General features: G+C 41.4%; 1 protein-coding gene across 4 annotated transcripts in view; it reads left to right on the top strand.

Moving 5' to 3' along the window:
* The window catches only part of ADGRB2 (adhesion G protein-coupled receptor B2), a 682,656-nt gene that overhangs the window by 604,518 nt on the left and 57,104 nt on the right, over window positions 1-21,034 (top strand). For all 4 annotated transcript variants that reach the window (XM_073551947.1, XM_073551949.1, XM_073551948.1 and 1 more), the window contains 7 exons: window positions 32-140; window positions 1,770-1,916; window positions 2,052-2,230; window positions 2,446-2,489; window positions 4,964-5,090; window positions 13,027-13,130; window positions 19,569-19,671. In XM_073551947.1, coding sequence (XP_073408048.1) covers window positions 32-140; window positions 1,770-1,916; window positions 2,052-2,230; window positions 2,446-2,489; window positions 4,964-5,090; window positions 13,027-13,130; window positions 19,569-19,671 — 813 coding nt within the window. The remainder of the gene's footprint in view (window positions 1-31; window positions 141-1,769; window positions 1,917-2,051; window positions 2,231-2,445; window positions 2,490-4,963; window positions 5,091-13,026; window positions 13,131-19,568; window positions 19,672-21,034) is intronic.

Genomic DNA, 21,034 nt, shown 5'->3' with positions numbered 1-21,034 from the left:
GTAATTAAAGTAAGCAACATCTGCCTCATAGGTGGCCCCAGGCTCTGTTCTACTCATGAAGGTGCTTGAAGATTATATCCACCTGGTTGGAGATGCGCTAAAACCTTTCCAGAGTTCCATCATTGTCACAGAGAATCTAGGTATGAGATATCACAATTTTTTTAATAGAGTAATATTACATAACACTGTTTTATTTCCTTAGTACTAGCTCATGGGTTTATATCATTACATGTCTTTAGCTTCTACAAGCAAAATTAATATGGACAGTAAAGAGTAAGAGATGATAACCAAGACAGACATTGGTCAACATTTTCTCTAACCACAGTCCGATGCCCATAGCCCTGTAGCTTCGCAAAATAAGCATAGATTAATGTAGAGTGTACTATTGAATTTGCATTATTTTATATTTTTATCGCTGTTTTAAAGAGGAGCAGTCGCCAGCTCAAAAGTGGCCAGATTTTAATCTTTAATTATTCCTGATGCTCCCCTGAATTGAATAATCATTTTTTTTTGTGTTTTTTTTTAGTCAAAATAGTCACCATAGTTCCAGAGATTTGGGCTTTTTTAGATATGGTCTTTACCAAGAGGACATGGCTCATAAGATTCCTTGGGGTCATGTTTTTAGGGTGCTCTGCATGTTTACCCTGTAAGTCACCCCTTTAGATTGAATTTTTCTGGCTAAAAAAGCTACAGTTCTACAGGCGTGGATGAAGTTTCCAAAAGTATGCTGAGCTAAGTAATACAGTATAAGGGCCAAAGTTTTCAGATTATTTATAATTGGCATACAATGTAATTCAGGTCATAAAGATACTGGATAACCTTGCCATTAAAATTTGCACTAAGTAAAAAAAAACATATCTCGTACCATGTGGTGGATGTTAGAAATGCAAGCAAGATTACTCAAGTTAGCAGAGGTAATAAAAAAAGATAAAAAGTTTCCCACTTTTGACCTATTGACAGGTCCTCTGCCCATACCTTTACTTGCCCGTATTACATCTTTCTTCAGTGGTATGGTATACAGGAAGTCACCACAATGCTAGTTGGGTTTCTTTTTGTAGAGTCTACTTTTGAGCTGCATTTTACGCTTAATATCTAGGTTTGACAAACATGTTCTGTCAAGAAATATCAGTCCAATATTTTTGGATCGGTATTCAGGATAAATACTATAATCTATACATTTTTTACCTTTTTGTTTTATTTAATATATTCTGACTTTCAACAGCAAAGTTAACAAATCTACTAAACGTGACTTGAGTTTTGATCATCAAGTTGGTGGTCACAGTTGGGTCAGAGAAGGCAATGGTTAGTTCTAAATTTCAGTCACTGAAAATGTTGCTATGTATTCAGGAATAATACACACTGCTATTAGTATAGAACATAGAGTGAAACACAGAATAGAGCCATCACTATCAGAATATATAATTTAGGTTAAGGTACATGCTTCAATCTAAACCTCTGTCAATTTTTTTTGGTAAGGATCATTTACTTTAATTGTGTAGGAACTAGTGATGAGTGAATGTGCATGGGTAAGGTTTGTTAGGAAAACCCCACATGTGTTGCGTCTGTCAATCAGGCGCGGTGGACTCGAACATATTTTTCAAGCACGCCGAAGACACTCGGTTAGCACTTAAGAATGCTCGAATAACACCTCATACCAGCAAGTTCACTCATCACAAGTAGGAACCCATCGGATATCTTTATGTAATCATCCTTTAAATTATGTCATACATATATACTATATCATGAATTCTATATCATCTATCATGCAGTTATTAGTATCCAAAGGGAACCAGTCTCAGCTGTATCCAGTGATATAAACTTCCCCATGAAAGGCCGACGCGGGATGAACGACTGGGCGAGAAACTCTGAGGATAAACTTTTCATTCCCAAAGAAGTTCTCACTTTACCCCAAGCAGGTAAACACTGGACACAAATGGACATACAGTAGGCAGAAAATGTATTAAATGAGAAATAAATGAATGACGGAGGGGTGCAATACAGCTTTCGACTGTAACATGTTTATCTAAATCTCTCTTCTTTTTGTACTGCAGAAACAGAGGAGTCTGCATATTTTGTGATAGGTGCAGTTCTGTACCGGACTCTCGGGCTCTTCTTACCACCTCCAACTAATTCCTTAGCTGTCAGTTCCAAGGTTCTGACTGTCACTGTCCGTCCTCTCACCAAACCAGAAGAGCAGCTAGTCGTGGTGGAATTATCGCATATAATCAATGTAAGTGCTGTGTACAGCTTTTATTCCATTGTCTACATTGTTATTTGCCTGCCATAGTGTCTCAGTCACAATTTGTAATAACCAATATCAAGGACCTCAGTGCTAGTTTGTGGCTTTTTGTCCATTTTAACCTGTTTCTTTGTACACCATATGTCTTTATAAATACTGAAACTTAAAAGAATTGCTATAATAAAGCATGTCTTCTTATCTAACAGGGCACATCTAGTCCCCAGTGTGCTGTATGGGATTATTCTAAAAGGTAAGTACACCCGATCGGTTCAGAAGTTCATTTGATATTAAGAACAAAAAAAAGATGATTATAAAGTTTCTTATTTTTTGTTTACTATTAATTTATGTAAAATAAAAATTAAAACACTCTTTAAGTGTTTATCACAATGCCTCCCATTGTGGGCCTACGTTTTATATAATTGTGTCAAATGCTATATATTGTGTCAAAGTTAATTTCGCATTTAGTAGAATATTAAGGGCCTGATTCATCAACATGATTATGTCAGAATTCTGGCATAAATCGCTTTAAAAATTCACTAAATTTTTGCACAACTTTGGATGTTTTCACACCCACGGTGTGTGACCCCCACAGTTCGTCAAATTCTTAGCGAGTTGTGGCATTCATTACACTAAAATTCTTACTCCAGTTTCTAACTGGAGTAAGATTTGTGGAGAGGTGCATGCTACTTTTCTGAGCCGCTTGATTCATTTTTTCTCAATTAATGTATTAGGCGCCTCTGTCTCCAGCCTACCTGGTGAGTAAAATGCTGGTCTTTGATGATTCGGGGGGGTTATGACTTTTTCATAACTTTTCACAATATATTAAAGTATTGTTATTGACCTTGGAAATAAGAGCTGTGCTTTGTGGATTCTTTGTCACCATTACAACAGTGTGGATTTGCAACCGAGATAGTGTCAATGTACCGTAACTCCAGCAAGGAAACCACTACTGATAAAATAATGCTGGCTCTTATTCTTTCCTTTTCTTTTTCTTAGTCCTGCCTGTACAAGATTGTACAAAGAGTAACATTGCTGCAAACCTTTAACATTTTTTCCCAAGATTAGGATCTGGAGCTGTCCAGATTGGGAAGTGCTAAAACTGTATTGACTCATACTAATACAGAATGCGAGCCAGCCAAGTGCGAGCTGCAGCTCTTTTTTCCTTTATTTTTGTTCTTTTTTGAACATTGACCGTCAGCATTATAGAGTCACATTGTGTTTATGTAAGTGGGAATGAAAAGACCCCCACAGCTGATTTCCTTGCGCTCCGAGGAAGAAATTTGTCTAATTAACATACAGGACATGAAATTTTCAAAAGACAAAATGGGGCTTTAGAAGAAATATGTTGTACAATCATAGGCAATTTGTTATTGTGTAAAGCAGATGGTGACAGGCCTTTTTTGCAGCTGCTAAAGTTTTGCCTCTTCTTGCTTCCCAATATCTGCTCGAAATCTGCTTATGAAACAGAATATAATAGAAGCCACAAAGCATTTGTATTATTCATTCTGTCATGTCCATCTCTGTAACGGCACGTTCCTCTGTGTGCATCGAAACGAGGCCCATCATTTAGTGTAAGAGACTGTCACTCGGTAGGCGATTGCTACGGCCATGTCTCCGGAAGGGGAGGTGTGTACGTAGAAATGTGTGGGAGTGTGAGAGCCGCTCTTGAGCCCTCATCCTCGCCATGTTTTATTCTTACTTTCCATCTGCTGTGGTTGCCAGAGTAACGTGAATGACTGGGGAGCGATTCAGTGATGTATGGGAAGATCATGTTTCCTGTTTGCGTATAGGCAGCTGACATTTTGGAGACAAGACCCCCCTTGCGATAAGATACTACATATAGCGACACATCTTCCAAAGCTTCAAAATCAGCAGCAAGTGAGAAGTTAATTGTAAAGTATTTGTGTCGCCTCAAATATTTGACTTGTTTTTCGTGTGGAGTGTAGGAGTCCGTAGGCTATAAATGGCATGAGCGGTAAACCTCCTAGATATGAGCACTTGACCCATTCCTGAGGGTTGTATGATAGCGAAACACACAGCAAGGAGTGACATGGAGGTAGGAAGGAGTTTCTGTGATGTCAGATTAAACCTCAGAGAACTCCTTAGCCTAGACGCTGCATCATTCGTCACCATCCCGAGTATTATCCCTTTGCTCTTTTCCTCTTCTCTCTGTATTCCATATGCTTTTCTTCCTCTCGTCTTCTCTTCTTGTGGAATCCCTGGTGAATTGGGCTTTACGGCATAACTTTATCTCTCCCCTACTGCTCACACTCATCACATATTCTTCGATATTCCCTGCATCCTTCCTCTTTACCAGCTGTTCTCCTTTTTTGTACGCCTGTGTTGCCCTTTCAGCTTCTTACACTGTGCGTTTCACACGTTTAGTACTACTACTGCACAGTCTATCCCCACACAGTCTTTCTTCATCTGTCATTGCCATCTTTCTCTCCCTCTCCCTGTGTTTACTTCTTCATCATCCTCCCTATTGTTTCTCCCCCTCATTTTGTCTTTTCTGTCTCCCCCACACTCCTTCTTTCTCTGCCTCAATGCTCTCACAGGGTTTCACCCACACACACACTCATATTCAAGACACCAGCAAAAGTGAAGCAGGCTTGCTGTGCCTGCTCCGGATATGCTCAGCTTTCCGAGTATCCTTCACTGATGATGCAGCAAAGCTGTCCCTTTTCCGGTACTGACTTCATATTACTTCTTCTGATCCCCCAGTGATGTATCCAGTGGAAGCTGGGAAACTGAAAGCTGCCAGACCCTACCAACCCACCCATCTCACACCAAATGCCTTTGCAACCAGCTCTCCACCTTTGCAGTGTTGGCACAACTTCCCAAGGAGTTGGTAAGTGTAAGAAGCCATATTTGGACAACATAGGCCAGCGAGCATCGTGGAGTTGAGTTAACTTGGACTTAACTTCAAGATGATCTATTTAGGCCTCTCCATTTTGATAATTATCATTGTTTCATTACAGTATATATTGTGCAGGAATTACGCCTCGTATCTGTGCTTCTAAGGCTTTATTTCTGGTCTATTAGTATGTAGAACTATAACACATTAATGCGCTTTTACAGCATAACACCATGATTCATGCTTACATGCTTAACCCTTGTAAAATCCCTGTAGCTATTCTTACTTATTGCTGAATTTACAGCTGACTATGCGTATTCAGTTCTATAAATAGTATAGGCCATGCAAGAATGGATTCCTGTTATAAATTGTGTGCGGGAAATTAGTTCTGTTAGAAATTTCACTTGTTCTTAACAGATTCACCAGACTTCATTAATCTGACTGTTATTCTTCCGTTTTTAGTATGAGCGTCTGCCATATTTGAATGAAAGGTTTATATAGCATAGAAGGTTTAAATAGTAGATCTGTGGAAAAGGGTCCTGTGCAAAATAAGAATTTGTCCTAGAACTGTTGAGAACGCGTTACTATGGCTTGTCACACACCATATACACTAGTCGTGTGCTATGACTGTTGTGTACCTTGGCCAAAACTTACTAACGACATGTTTAATAAGTAAAAGTCCATTTGATCTCTCGCAACCTTATCCATTTTTCTTTTTTGGGAATCCAAGAAAGTGATCTCATAATTGTACACTACCTTTTCTCAATGCCTACTCCTAGATATGTTTTTTTCTCAAATCCATCCCTGGGTAAATTTTCTATTTTGGGAGAGAGCAATAGATTTTACATTTGTAGTTATATATAATGCATGATCATAGGTATCTCTGCTTGTCTTCGAAGTACATTTTAGAGACCTTTCAGTATTTTTGTGATAATGTTATGGCAATAGAATTTATTTTTCTTTTATTCTCATGTATAATTATTCATATTTGGTCATCTGAAGTACCAATATGGATTTTTACTAGTGCATTTAAGGTTGATATTGTGGGACTATAGTTTGTCACCTTGGTTTGCTTAGTGTATGACTGGGCATTAGTCCAACCAACATGTCTAGTTAAGTTTAAGTACCATGGCTCACTACACGGGATCATGAGTTGACACACTCCACATGTTTCATCAATTAGTCTCAAAGGATCTCCATGCTCTACTGTTAGCTTTGCAGTATCGTGGCAATCCTTTTCCACCCACTGACTCCCCAACTCTTGTACCGTACGACTTTTAAATGGAATCTGTCAGGCTTACGATAACGGTAGGCATGCATCTTTCTTTATCCTAATAAGATGTTTTCCATTATTACAAATGCTGCCATGTTTTAAGGATGTATTTTTATTCTGCATCATCGCTTATGATAATGACACAGGACTGGTCCCTGGGGTTCTCCGGACAAGTCCTGCCTTGGATTTTCTTAATATGCTTCCCTGGGCGTGATTAACAGCTTGCATAATGGTGTTTCCATATTAAGGAGTGTATGTGGCTGTCATTCACACCCAGAGAGGCATGTTTAGAAGATCTGAGGTAGAACTAGTCCAGGTCAAGAGATACCCAGTAGTCCTCCCACATAAGTATATACTGTACAACATTGCAGAATAAATCTTCATCCTTCTTTCATTGCAGTATTAGTAATCACATAAAACACTTTATTAGAATAAAGAAATCTTCGCTCATACCTGTATAATAGCAGTTGTGGACAGTCAGATGACTTGAGGGTTCTCTCTAAGCAGGTGCAGAACTGACTCTCATGCACTTGATCTTCTGGTCTTTAGTCAGACCTACTAACTTTTTGCCCTAACCCAGGGTGCCCCAACTCCAGTCCTCATGAGCCACCAACAAGTCATCTTTTCAGGATTTCATTTTCATTAGTATTGCCCAGGTGACGGAATTATTGCCTGTGCAGGTACCGCAATTATCACTGGGCCATACTAAGAAAATCCTGAAAACATGAACCGTTGGTGGCTCTTGAAGACTGGAGTTGGGGAATACTGTGGCTGACCTATACTATTCAATGTAAAGCATGTCTGGGTTCTACCTTAAAGGCACAAAACAGAATTAAATCTGGGAAAGAGATGCTAGAGATGTCCAATAAGGTGCTTCTCAGATTTTTGAGGCCAAACATTTATGACCCATGCGGTCCCTGGTTACCGACTCATATGCTTTTGAGAATGTTATAATAAAGGTGTCATGTACCAAAACTTGTTGACAGGCCTCAAAGTCTGCTTGCTGTGAATCCAGGTCTACCACCAAATCACACAGATACATGTCACAATTTAATCATGAATTCTTGAGAGACACTCCTGTGTTTAAAATGACATGACATCCCTCAAGCTAGAAGAAGAAAATATGTTATCTTTTTCTTTCTGGTGACAAAACAAATGGAAGCCATAACAAGCTACAGAAGAAACTTCTAAGGGGACAGTAAATGGCCAATACGTAAAGTATAGTCAACAGAAACATCCCTAGAGTAATACAGGTTCAATCTCCAGAAGAGATTCTGTGGAATAGCCTACAGAAGGAAATATTGATGGTTTCAAAAAGCCTTAGATTTTTTTTTTTAGAAAAAAATAACAGACATAATTATGTAAATGTATAAAGTTATTTTCTCTATATATCTGGTACAGCAGATCGACATTTGGGATTAGTAATGAAAGTTTAGCTCTTTTTGGGTGGGCTGGATCATGCATTGTGAGTGTACATGAACTTAATGGACATATGTCTATTACAACTTTATTAACAAAGTAACTATTAAACCCCCCCAAAAAATATGCTTTCCCTCTTCTGTTTTCCCAGATCTAACTCCCATAATCAATCTAATGCCCTTTTCCTCTGCTAATAGCTATTACACCACAACTGTATGGACACATGCACCCTCTCACTACCTTCTCCTTCCCAGGGACCTTCTACCCTCCTATCTAATCCTCTTGTACCTTACTTCCAGTGATTGCCTGTTTGGCTGTTTATTTACTAGCGTTACCAGTTAAAGGGGTCCACCAGTTTTGCATTGATAAGCTATACTTAGGATAGGTCATCAATGTCTGTTCGTTTGGGGTCCAATACTCTGCACCCCCACTGTTCAGCTGTTATCGGTGTTGGCGACTGCTGCCGCCGGCCGAAAGTACTCACTTGTGGAGCTGGCCATCTTCTGATGGTGTCAGCTGCAGGATACTGCACATCCGCCGCCTATTGATTTGAGAGAGAGATATTTTCCATCTCAAAAGTTTGGGTCCCCATTGTTTTCAAGGAGGTGCGGGTTCTGGTTCAAGTTCGGATACTGTTTTGGTACCCAAACTGAACTTTAGAACAAAGTCCGGTTCGTATACCAGAACCCAAACTTCCACAGGTCTGGTCATCTCTACTGGAGGTAGAGGTGAACAGAACGGTGCCGATAACAGATAAAGACGGTGACTGGTAAATATAAGACTAAGGGCATGGAAGTTAAATTACTAGCACTACTCCAGCATATTTTTTTTTCAGCATTGGAGTGGTACCACTAATGTAAGCTCCCTTCTCCTAATACTATACTTACCATCTGCTATCTTTAGCTGTTCCCGGCGCCACTCCAGTTCTGTGCCACCATCTTGTGACCACAACTTCTGACTGACTGGAAGTCTGAGGTCTCAGTGTAAGTCTGAGAGCTTCATATAGCCTTGTTCTGACTTTCATACTTACATTAACTTGTGACTTCCGGCTCGCCCAGCAAGCACTGGAGTGATCCGTCTGGAGATGAACAGAGCAGCACTGATAACAAATAAAGATGGCGAGCAGTGAGTATAAATCTAGGGGCAAGGAACTTAGATTAGCTGCACCACTCCAGCGCCGCAATAAAAAAACGCTGGAGCGGTGCTTTAAATGTTTTTTTAGTCCACTTTTTTTTTATTTTTTCTCACCTTTTAAGATTTGCCATTTGCACTTTGAAACAGTGTATTGTAAACTAATGTAAAAAATAATGTACTGAACTTAATGTTTGATTATTAGTGACAGTCTTTGTTGCCAACTCATTGAAAGGTTGATCAACCTGCTCCATATTCTTCTTCAATTTTCCTGCTTTTCTAAGTACAATAATTAATATAATTTAAAGCAAATGTGTGCACATTAAAAAAAATACCAATTGCCATTATAATTTGCCACCTCTTTTTCCGTCAGCCGAACACGGCAGTCATAGAAGTGAAATAAGTGGTAGGCTGACTAATGCTGCAGCATCCCATAATGCGTTTTATCATGTGTTAGAAAAGTGCCATTCTATAGTCTGAATAATTTTTCTTTACTAAGTATCTTGTCTCTAAGCAACTTACTTGAATAATGTATTTGATTAAACCTGTAAGGACTCGGAATAAATGTCATTATCTGCCAGATAAAGCCTGTTTGCAAGGCTATATGGGAAGAAATGTACAGTAAGAATGTCCTCACTCTCTGAAGGGTGATTGCTGTCATTCCCTTGTTATACCCTCACTCCTCTGTAACTAATGTTAACTGATCACAATACATTTGGCATCAGTTTAAGTCTCATAAAAGTTAATAGAATTCTCCAGCGCATTTAATCGCCAGTATCGGATACAACATTTCATAGTAGGTGTACTTAAACTATACATTCTATTGGATAACTAGCAAAGAATACAAATAACGAGTCTGATGCAATTGACAGTATACGCTGCATCGCCTATTTGAATTTCTTAGGCCGGTTTCACATTCGCGCTTTTGAGCGCAGCGACGGCCTGCGCACGGCCGCCGCTAAGCCCCGCCCCCTGCCCCGCCTCCACCAGTATCTCCGCCTCCGGCGCATGACGTTGCATGCGTCGTGCGTCCCCTATCTTCATCACAGAGGGCGCAGGCCGTGCGCAGTCTGCGCACAGTCTGCATTTGGCGGCGCATGCGTCCTTTTGACGGTGCGCCGAGCAGCGCCAAACGCAACCTGTTGCATTTTGGTTGTGCTCGGCGCACCGTCAAAAGGACGCATGCGCCGCCAAACGCAGACTGTGCGCAGACTGCGCACGGCCTGCGCCCTCTGTGATGAAGATAGGGGACGCACGACGCATGCAACGTCATGCGCCCGGAGGCGGAGATACCGTGGATGCGGGGCAGGGGCGGGGCTTAGCGGTGGCCGTGCGCAGGCCGTCGCTGCGCTCAAAAGCGCGAATGTGAAACCGGCCTTACCCCTCCGCAGCTACCCAGTATGTATGCTCCTGAGTTGGTACAAAAACACATATGGATCTATTTATTAATCATTGCATTTTTGCTAGATTTTTCCGTGAACACCTCTGAATTAGTGACTTTTTGATTTGCGTCAAATTCCCACCCAAATTTTCACCTTTTTAAAGTTGTCTTTTGTGGTTTATTTACTTTTCCGACTTTTATGTCAATGTAGCCTCAATTCCTGAAATTTTCTTACAGCAGTAATTCTCTTGTGACTCAGGTCATTCAATTAGGTTTCATTTTCCATCTGATGTGGTCGTTAGTTGGATGCCCGTTTTTACCGTTCCGACTTAATGGGAACCTGTCATGTCCACACACACTATTAACCTGCAGATTAAACCCATATCTAGTTTGAAAGCTCAAAGCCTGGCTACTGTGAGGAGATGAGCTTTAGGCCGGGGTCACACTGGCGATTAAATCGGATGAATGCAATGCGATAAAAAAAATCGTATTGCATTCGTCCCAATGTTATTCTATGGGGCAGCTCCCATCATGCGTTTTTTTATCGGATCCGTTCCTCGGACCGAGACAATCACAGCATGCTGCGATTGTCACCGATTTTCGGATCGGATTCGCCAATGCAAGTCTATGGATGCGATTAAAAAATCGCATTGAAAACGCACCACAAGTGTGACTTGCGATTAAATCGCAAGACTTCTCCAGGTCAACAGGAAAGAGCATCAGGCGTTGGCATTGGATGTCAATTTGATGCTTAGATGCGAATAAAATCGGTTCATCGCCGGAAAATGGGATGACAGACGGATCCCTGGACAAGAATTCTTTGTGCGATTTCGTACCGTTAAAATCGGACCGATTTTTTATTCGTTGTGTGTGACTCCAGCCTTATTCCTCCCCCGGAATCTCTAGCTTTCAGTCATAGAGGTGTGGCTGGTGCAGTTTTAGTCACTGCTCAGTATACAGTGAACGGCCACTGTAAGCATGCCCCGGCACATTGACTGACAGCCATCTCTACGGCGTGTCAGTGCAGAGAGAGATGCAGCGATACTGAGCAGTGACTGAAGGTGCGCCGGCCACACCTCTATAATTGAAAGCTAAAGGCTTCCTGGAGGAATAAAGTTAATTACCTCCCGCTAGCCTTGCTTTCTGTGTCAGCCCCACAGCTTTAAAACGCTATTGATCTGCATATCACCCCCATATCAGCAGGTTAGGGTGTGTGCGGATTCTTCTGCAGTTCTGCAGCAGATTTGGCCCTGCAGAACTGCAAGTGATGTACAGTACCATTTAAGGCTATGTAAAACAAAGAACGCTGTGCACATGCTGCAGATTTTTTCCGCACAGATTTGGTGCAGATTTACAACTGCAGCATGTCTCTTTTGTGCAGTTCTGCAGCAGTTTTTCATCTGCTCCATTATAGAAACCTGCAGGTGAAAACTGCAGGGGAAATCCGCACAAAAACTGCACTAAGGTTATGTGCACACGCTGCGGTTTTTGCTGCGGTTCCGCTGTGGTTTTGGCCGCAGCAGAACTGCAGCAGTTCTGCAGACAGTGTACAGTAGCATGTTATCCTATGGGATTTACAATCCACTGTGCACATGCTGTGGATTTTTAACTGCAGAAAAGCTGCGGTTTTGAATCCGCAGAAAGTATTGACATGTCAATTATTTCTGCGGATTCCGCTGCGGTTTTTCCATCTCCTCCATTGTAGAGATGATAAACCGCAGGGAAAACTGCAGGCCAATCTGCAGGTAAAACCACAGGTCATTTTACCTGCGGTTTTACCTGTAGTTCCCCAGATAAAAAATCCGCAGACCCATCCGCAGCGTGTGCACTTAGCCTTAAACTGCAGGTAAACGCAGGTCATTTTACCTGCAGATTTAGCAAAATCTGCGCAGAAAATTCCACAGCAGAATCTGCAACGTGTGCACACAGCCTTAATGGCATTTTGGAATATGACAGGTTTCCTTTAAATTCGTCTCACTATAAACTCATAGACGTCATATTCTTTGAAAGAACACAGCGATTCTCCTTTAGCTTTTCTTCTTTGCACCAAAATGCACTGAATTAAGAGCAAAGCTCTTTCCTAATTAGCCTGCATATTGAACTTAAGGCCGCTTTCACACTTCAGGCTTTCGGTATCCGGCATGGGGCGGCAAAAAACCGGACTACCGGATCCGGCCGCATACGCAGACACTGGATCCTTCTTTCTGCCGGATATATTCCTGGCAGAGAAGGTATCCGGGCATGCGCAGTGAGAAAAACCGGTCCGGCGTTGCAAAAAAACGTTGCATGCAACGTTTTTTCCAGACTCCGAACCGGCTATTTTCTCCGGATCCGGAAAGAAATGGACGCGCCGCATTGCCATCTGGCGCAATGCAGCAGCAATGAAGCAGCACGGGGGAAAAGTCGGATCTGGTCGTAACAGGCGCTGGATCCAGCAGTCCGGTTTTTCGCCGCACCATGCCGGATACCGAAATCCTGAAGTGTGAAAGTGGCCTTAGAAGGGCACCAAATGAGACCATCTTTTTTTTAGTTCCTTTTCCCTACAATATTTACTACAGTGCAGCAGAATTGTGTTAAACTTCTAACAATACAGACAAGTCTCAAAGTGACTTAAAAATCTAGTGTTCTATCAAAAAGTCAGTCTGAAAGAAAATTGACAATGAAAACCGTCATGACAATTAACTCTGAGTCCTTGATGAAAAGCTTATATGTTGTTCTCTCCGCAGGTAATGGATGTCTCTGGTTCTCCATCAGTCCCCTTGATGATTGGCTGTGCTGTTTCCTGCATGGCTTTGCTCATTCTTCTTGCTGTGTATGCTGCATTTTGGAGGTATGTTACAACATAGATAACAATGTCTTTTAAAATGAAGATGCATCCAGGATGAAAAGAAGTAACGTAGTTACTCAATTCTTATCCAGACTGGAAATTAATTGAATACTGTGCAAATGGCAGACTGAGAATGATTGCAAACAAAGTCCACAGTATTCTGTATGGTGAGCTAATTTCCTCTTCTTAGTTAGAGATTTCATTCATTAAGATCGACATTGTTCTTACCGGTCTTGATGAGGAGGAATCAGATACTCCTGATTCATGGAGAGGTGCATGGTTCCTCATGAATCTGGAGGTTCTGATAAGTGACATGCTCCTCCGTGCATGCATGATGCCGGACATCTAACTCCAGTCAGGTACTAGAGTGAGATTTTTGGAGTAGGGAACACCACAGCTCATCATGAATTAGACAAGCTGTGATGTCCCTCCCCCACTGTGCCCCTTTCCTGCCTCAGCTACACCCATTTCGACAGAGCTGGGAGAAACTGACGTGAAGATGCCAAAGGCACAAAATTCACCTATATTTTGCAGCTTTTCAAAGTTTTATGCCAGAATTTTGGTTTGAAGGCTTTGATGAATCAGGGTAATATATCTTTTAAAAGGAAAGTATCACCTCGTTTTGCCGCTATAAGATTCTATAATGCAGTAGATAAGCCCCCAATCCGACCTGAAAGTGAAGAAAAATAACTTTTATTATACTCACCCTGGGGCGGTCCGGTCCGATGAGTGTCGCAGGTTCGGGTCCGGCACCTCCCATCTTCATGCGATGTCATCATCCTGCTTGCTTTGTGTCACGCTCTTGCGCAGGCGTACTTATCTGACCTGTTGAGGGCAGAGCAAAGTACTGCAGTGCGCATGCACCGGGAAAGGTCAGAGAGGCCCAGCGCCTGCACACTATTATCTATTTTGAAAGAAGCCCAAAGAAAGATGCTTTACCAGATAAAAAAGTATACTTAGTGGAATCTGAGGAAAGATGTGTTACCATATTTTTTTTTTACAAGTGTGTGTCTACCTTCAAAACATTTTTTGCTGCTTGTATCTACATATATAATTGTCTTATCATGTCTGTCTGTAACTGAAATCCTGCGTCACTGATTGGTCACAGCCTAACTGCCACGACCAATCAGCGACAGTCGCTTAGTCGTTGCGGCAACATGGCCGCATTGCTTATTGTACAGGCACATTACAGCCGTTAAAGGCATCACTGCTGTGTCGATCATTACACAGGCACAGTCCTGTACATATACAATACATTAGGTAATCGCAGAACAGTGACTGCAGCTCTGGGTGTAACAGGAGTACATTAGGTAACAGCAGAACAGTGACTGCAGATCTGGGTGTAACTGGAGTACAATACATTAGGTAACAGTAGAACAGTGACTGCAGCTCTGAGTGTAACTTGCGTACAATACATTAGGTAAGAGCAGAAAAGTGACTGCAGCTCTGGGTGTAACTTGAGTACAATACATTTGGTAAGATCTGAACAGTGACTGCGGCTCTGGCTGTAACAGGAGTATAATACATTAGGTAAGAGCAGAATGGTGACTGCAGCTCTGGGTGTAACTGGACTACAATACATTAGGTAAAAGCAGAACAGTGACTGCAGCTCTGGGAGTAACTGGAGTACAATACATTAGATAACAGCAGAACAGTGACAGCAGCTCTGGGTGTAACTGGAGTACAATACATTAGGTAACAGCAGAACAGAGATTGCAGCTCTGGGTGTAACAGGAGTACATTAGGTAACAGCAGAGCAGTGATTGCAGATCTGGGTGTAACTGGAATACACTACATTAGGTAACAGCAGAACAGTGACTGCAGCTCTGGGTGTAACAGGAGTACATTAGGTAACAGCAGAACAGTGACTGCAGATCTGAGTGTAACTGGAGTACAATACATTAGGTAACAGCCAAACAGTGACTGCAGCTCTGGGTGTAACTTGAGTACAATACATTTGGTAAGATCTGAACAGTGACTGCAGCTCTGGCTGTAACAGGAGTATAATACATTAGGTAAGAGCAGAATGGTGACTGCAGCTCTGGGTGTAACTGGACTACAATACATTAGGTAAAAGCAGAACAGTGACTGCAGCTCTGGGTGTAACTGGAGTACAATACATTAGGTAACAGCAGAACAGAGATTGCAGCTCTGGGTGTAACAGGAGTACATTAGGTAACAGCAGAGCAGTGATTGCAGATCTGGGTGTAACTGGAATACACTACATTAGGTAACAGCAGAACAGTGACTGCAGATATGGGTGTAACTGGAGTACAATACATTTGGTTAGATCTGAACAGTGACTGCAGCTCTGGCTGTAACAGGAGTATAATACATTAGGTAAGAGCAGAATGGTGACTGCAGCTCTGGGTGTAACTGGACTACAATACATTAGGTAAAAGCAGAACAGTGACTGCAGCTCTGGGAGTAACTGGAGTACAATACATTAGATAACAGCAGAACAGTGACAGCAGCTCTGGGTGTAACTGGAGTACAATACATTAGGTAACAGCAGAACAGTGACTGCAGCTCTGGCTGTAACTGGAGTACAATACATTAGGTAACAGCAGAACAGTGACAGCAGCTCCGGGTGTAACAGGAGTATAATACACTAGATGGTGGCCTGATTCTATCGCATCGGGTATTTTAGAGTCTCTGTTAAAATAAAAAATAGTTATATACTCACCTTCCGACGGCCCCCGGACTCTGTCCCTCCTCTCACCACGCGCTCGGCATCCTCCGTTCCCAGTAATGCTTAGCCAGAAGGGCTGATGATGACATCACTCTTGTGAGAGTGCTACGTCATCAGCGGTGTTTCGCGCAAAGCATTACTGGAACCGGAAGATGAGAGGAGAGAAAGAGTCCGGGGGCCGTCGGAAGGGGAGTATATAACTATTTTTTATTTTAACAGAGACTCTAGAATACCTGATGCGATAGAATCGGGCCACCATCTAGTACAAAGATAATTATCAAGGAACATTGTAACTGTCTACATATTTATAGACCTGTTATTCACTTACAGACTGTATTGTAGCCTTGAGCTGCCTCTACAGCTCTGTAAGCTTCAGATCTCAAATTTACTACCATATTTTACAAGCCCAATATTTTTGCAGCACTTGCCTTTGTGGTTTGAGCTTTGAGAAGGGTTGTTTTACACCAGACATTGTACAATAATCTAATGTAAAAAAAAAAAAATGATTTTAAAAGATAATGATGGTCCTCACAAAAGATTATTCTTAATATTTTGCTTTCATAGATCCCTTTACTTATTTGGCAATGTAACACCGCGCCTGCAACGTTAATGGCACACTAACCATATTTTATTATATCCATTTTTGTTGAATTTGCAGTTTTCTAAAGAACGCTGCATGCTAATGTTCTAAAGCAGGGTTCCCCAACTCCAGTCCTCAAGGCCCACCAACAGATCATGTTTTCAGGATTTCCTTAGTATTGCTCAGGTGATAATTGCTTCACTTGTGCAATACAAAGGAAATCCTGAAAACATGATCTGTTGGTGGGCCTTGAGGACTGGAGTTGGGGAACCCTGTTCTAAAGAACAAGCGATTTTCCAAAGAATGCTGCATGCTAATGTTTCCTCCTTATAGCCCACTTTCTAAGACTGCATTTTTGGTTTTAGAGCACTTGCTTAATGGATATAATTATCACGCATCTTTTTGTTTTACTACCCACAAGTACAGACTTACAAAACAAAACCATTTAATTTTCCATCTTCTGATCGATGAAGAAATCATTTCTACAATGTGATCAATGTTCGATGCTCTTTTCTCACTGTCGAAAAATCACAACTGCTTGTCAATTACAGAATCCTTTTGCTTATACATTTCTTGACTGATTTGATAAATTCCCATCATTTAAAAACAATTTTGGAAATAATTGTAGCTGTTTGTCAGCCTGGCCATACACCATGCAGTACTGTGCTAAAGTCACAGACCACCTTGTCATTTATTTAATTTCTAGTAAAAACAGCTATTAAGGACAAGTTATTCATTTTTCAGTGTCAACAAAATGCAGAAAACATATTTATTATACAATGAGACCAAAGCCTGCAACACTAGGTATAATAGGGAAAGACACGTGTGGAAAATTACTCTAAAACCAAAACTGTATCTCTGTATCTTACCCAGTAATGATGAGGAACTCTTTGTTGTAGACCACTTTTATTAGGCTTGTAAGAACAAGTCTCCCTCTGGAAAAACCCTTTTCATTTGTCCATTACAAGGGATTCTCTCATCAGGTTTTTGAGACCCCACTTGAGAGCAGCATGATATACAGTAGATGCAGAGACCCAGATTCCAGTGATGTATCACTTACTGAGCTGCTTGCTGCAGATTTGATAAAATCATAAATGTATCTGCTGCAGATCCACTGGTTTCTGAATGTTGAGCTCTGTATAACCCTGCCCACACCACTGATTGGCAGCTTTCTGGGTACACTATGCATAGGCAGAAAGCTTCCAATCAATGGTGGGGGGTGGGATTATACAGAGCTCTTGAATATGGAGGACTACCTGGCAGCAGGTTTACTAGTCCTCTAGTGATAATCCCCTGCTGATAAAACTGTGATTTTATCAAAACTACACCAAGCAGTGACACATCTTGGGAATTAGACTCTGTCTCTACATAATGCTGCTCTCAGATTAGGTGGCAAAACAGAGAGACAGATTCCCTTTAACAGAGCAATGTTTTAAATGGCTGCTGACTGTGTAATGCTTCACTTCTTCTCAAGGATTGCTTCGTTTTATGAACTGATAAGGCTACATTTGGAATTTGGGCATTAATGGAAATCAGTATGTCACTAGAGCAATGAAAGCCCCTGTGAACAATGCCTACAACTATCAGATGAGCAAAATAGAGTATCGATGCAAGGGTAGGGATATAGGATAACATCCTGAGGTAGTGAAATGCTTTGGGTAGAAGGCGTCATGAATGTTGATGGGTACAAACAATTTTTAAGCAAAAATGGAAATGTCAATTGAGAAAAATAATCCTACAGCTAGAAAATGACCTTAAACAAAAAGAAGTTGAGATCAATACATTCTTATCAACCAAAGAAGCTACTGACCTTCTCAGAACAATGAAATGATCAACCATAGGGTTTTATCTCAGTGTCTCTTAATGTGTGTTTGGTTCAGTTGGAACAAGTTATGACCTAGCTACTGGAATGGTGATGGCTTTTAGAACATTGGGCATTTGATCACTGGAACCTCCACCAATCACCAGAATGGGGCTCTTTTATCCCTGTAAGGCTAGTTTCACACTAGCGTTTATGAGCGCAGCGACGGCCTGCGCACGGCCACCACTAAGCCCCGCCCCTGCCGCGCCTCCGCCGGTAGCTCCGCCCACCGGCGCATGACGCTGCATGCGCCCTGCGTCCCCGATCTTTATCACAGGGGGCGCAGGCCGTGCGCAGTATGCGTTTGGCGGCGCATGCGTCCTTTTGACGGTGCGCCGACCTGCGCCAAACGCAACCTGCTGCAGTTTGGTTGCGTCGGCGCACCGTCAAAAAGGCGCATGCGACGCCAAACGCATACTGCGCACGGCCTGCGCCCCCTGTGATAAAGATAGGGGACGCAGGGCGCATGCAGCGTCATGCACCGGTGGGCGGAGCTACCGGCGGGGCACGGCAGGGGGCGGGGCTTAGCGGCGCCCATGCGCAGGCTGTCGCTGCGCTCATAAACGCTAGTGTGAAACTAGCCTAACCCATTTACCCAAAAATGTCTCCATCGGGTTCTGTTGACTCTTGCATTAGATGCTCCTCATAGAGCCTTCATCATAGATTGCCCTATAGTCACCAGATATGGTAGCTTAGCATGTTTTTTTTATATATTTCTAAAAAAAAATGACACACTGTGATGGAAAATCAGTGAAACCCATTATAGTCCATGGGATCCATCAGGTATGGTTGATGTCCATCAAATGATGAATCTTCTGTTCCCGGCAGTTATGATAGAGCAAAACAACAAACCTGACCAACGGAGTCTAAAATAAATGAAAGGAAACTGAGTAATGTACACACAAGATAATTCTGATAATGGTATTAATACCAATTGTTAAAGTGGTTAAATTATTCTAGCGTTAAATTAAAAAAAAATCACTTTCTATGGATGCTAAGGTTTCATTTTTTTTCTGTTATACTTGATGTTATACTTATTGAAGCAGAAGAAAATTTTGGTTTGCTCCTTTATATGTCATTCTATATGTGTTGATTTTAGTTTTGCTGAAAAGTTATGTACCATAAGTCATATGGTCATTTGTTTTTAAAATTTAATTCATTGCACCTGCCCTCAGACATTTTATTATGCTATGCTTGCCGGGGGAATTTTATATGGCTAAACTTATACTTGAATTTCTCTTTTCAAATGTTCTGATGGATTGTGTAGTTCTGAGTCTTAATGCGTTTTTTTTATGCTTTTCATTCTAGATTCATTCGTTCTGAGCGCTCAATCATCCTACTCAATTTTTGTTTGTCCATTCTTGCTTCTAACGTTCTGATTCTGGTGGGACAATCACAAGCCCTCAGTAAGGTAAGAAAAAATAATTGAGTCTGGCTGCTTTATAAATCGAATCATTTTTTGTCAACGAAGGCTTAAAAAATGCTGTGAACTGTAGTAACCATTAATAACAGTAAAAAAAATACCTTATTATGTCTGATTGATAATATATTATCCCCAATTATATGCAAGATTGGCAAGAAACACGTATGCAGTTATTGCTACAATTTGTTTTAACCAAAGCCAGGTTAAAGCAATAGTTTGATAGTTCTTCAGGTTGAAGGTAGACATCAAATCTACATGAAGTCAATCAAGTTCAATCTATAGCCTAACATGTTGATCAAAACTCCCGTGAGGAAGGTATAAGTTCCCATATTAGGGGAAAAATTCCTTCCCAACTCCACATTCGACAGTCCGACCAGTTCCCTGGATCAATGTCCCCTCACAGAAGTCAGCATACAAGCCGTCCATGAACTTTTTTTATCAATCAACTGTGATCATGAAGGACTTATACGTATGCTGTCTAGCTTAAAAAAAACTGCATCAAAACTGTATTGTCATTTTCTCAAAACGTTTTTTGCTGTGATTTTCCAAAAGCAACAACATTTTATTGCATTTTTTTTTTAAATCTTGGAAAAATAAAAGGTTTTAGAATGTTTTCATCCTTTTCCCAAGTGTCTTAAATATATTCTGGTGTCCCAGGAAAGTCTTGGGTGCTGAAGACAGGTCTCATCATTCTCCCCTGCACGCACTGCGATCAACACTAGCAGGGGAGAATGTTGAGATTTGTATTCAACTGATAACTGCGAGAAAATACTTTATTCTTGCTTTGTGTTTATTTACAATACAACTATAGGATTAGTAATTGATAGATGTTTTATAGACCCTCTTCATTACTAATCTGTGGGCTTGATGTCACCAGACAATACAAAGATGACATCAACCTGACAAATAAAAACCCCACTTGCCACAGCCACAGGGCGAGTGGGAAGAGCCGGGCAAAGAGCCAGAATTGGGGCATCTAATAGATGCACATTTTCTAGGTGGCTGTGGGATGCTATTTTTAGGCTGTGGGGGGGCAATATCCATGGCCCCTTCCACCCTAAGAATACCAGCCCCCAGCTGTCTGCTTTAGCAAAGCTCATTGTCAAAAATGGGGTGAACCCACACCTTTTTAAAATGATTTATTTAAATTAAAAAAAACAACATGGTGACCCCTCTATTTTTGACAACCAGATTTGCTAAAGCTGACAGCTGAGGGTTACAGCCCAAAGCTGTCAGTTTTGCCAGGCTGGTTATCAAAAATACAGGCAAACCCACACAGGTTTTTCTTATTTATTAATAGCGCAGTTGGTGGCTGCGCTAAATACTCCCATCAGCAGCCGCTTGCTCTCGC

This window comes from Dendrobates tinctorius, unplaced genomic scaffold (assembly GCF_039654945.1).
Source record: "Dendrobates tinctorius isolate UK_male_01 unplaced genomic scaffold, ASM3965494v1 ptg000183l, whole genome shotgun sequence".
Taxonomy (NCBI): Eukaryota; Metazoa; Chordata; class Amphibia; order Anura; family Dendrobatidae; genus Dendrobates; species Dendrobates tinctorius.
Note: the sequence above shows the minus strand (reverse complement) of the source record. Positions and strands in the feature narration are given on the sequence as shown.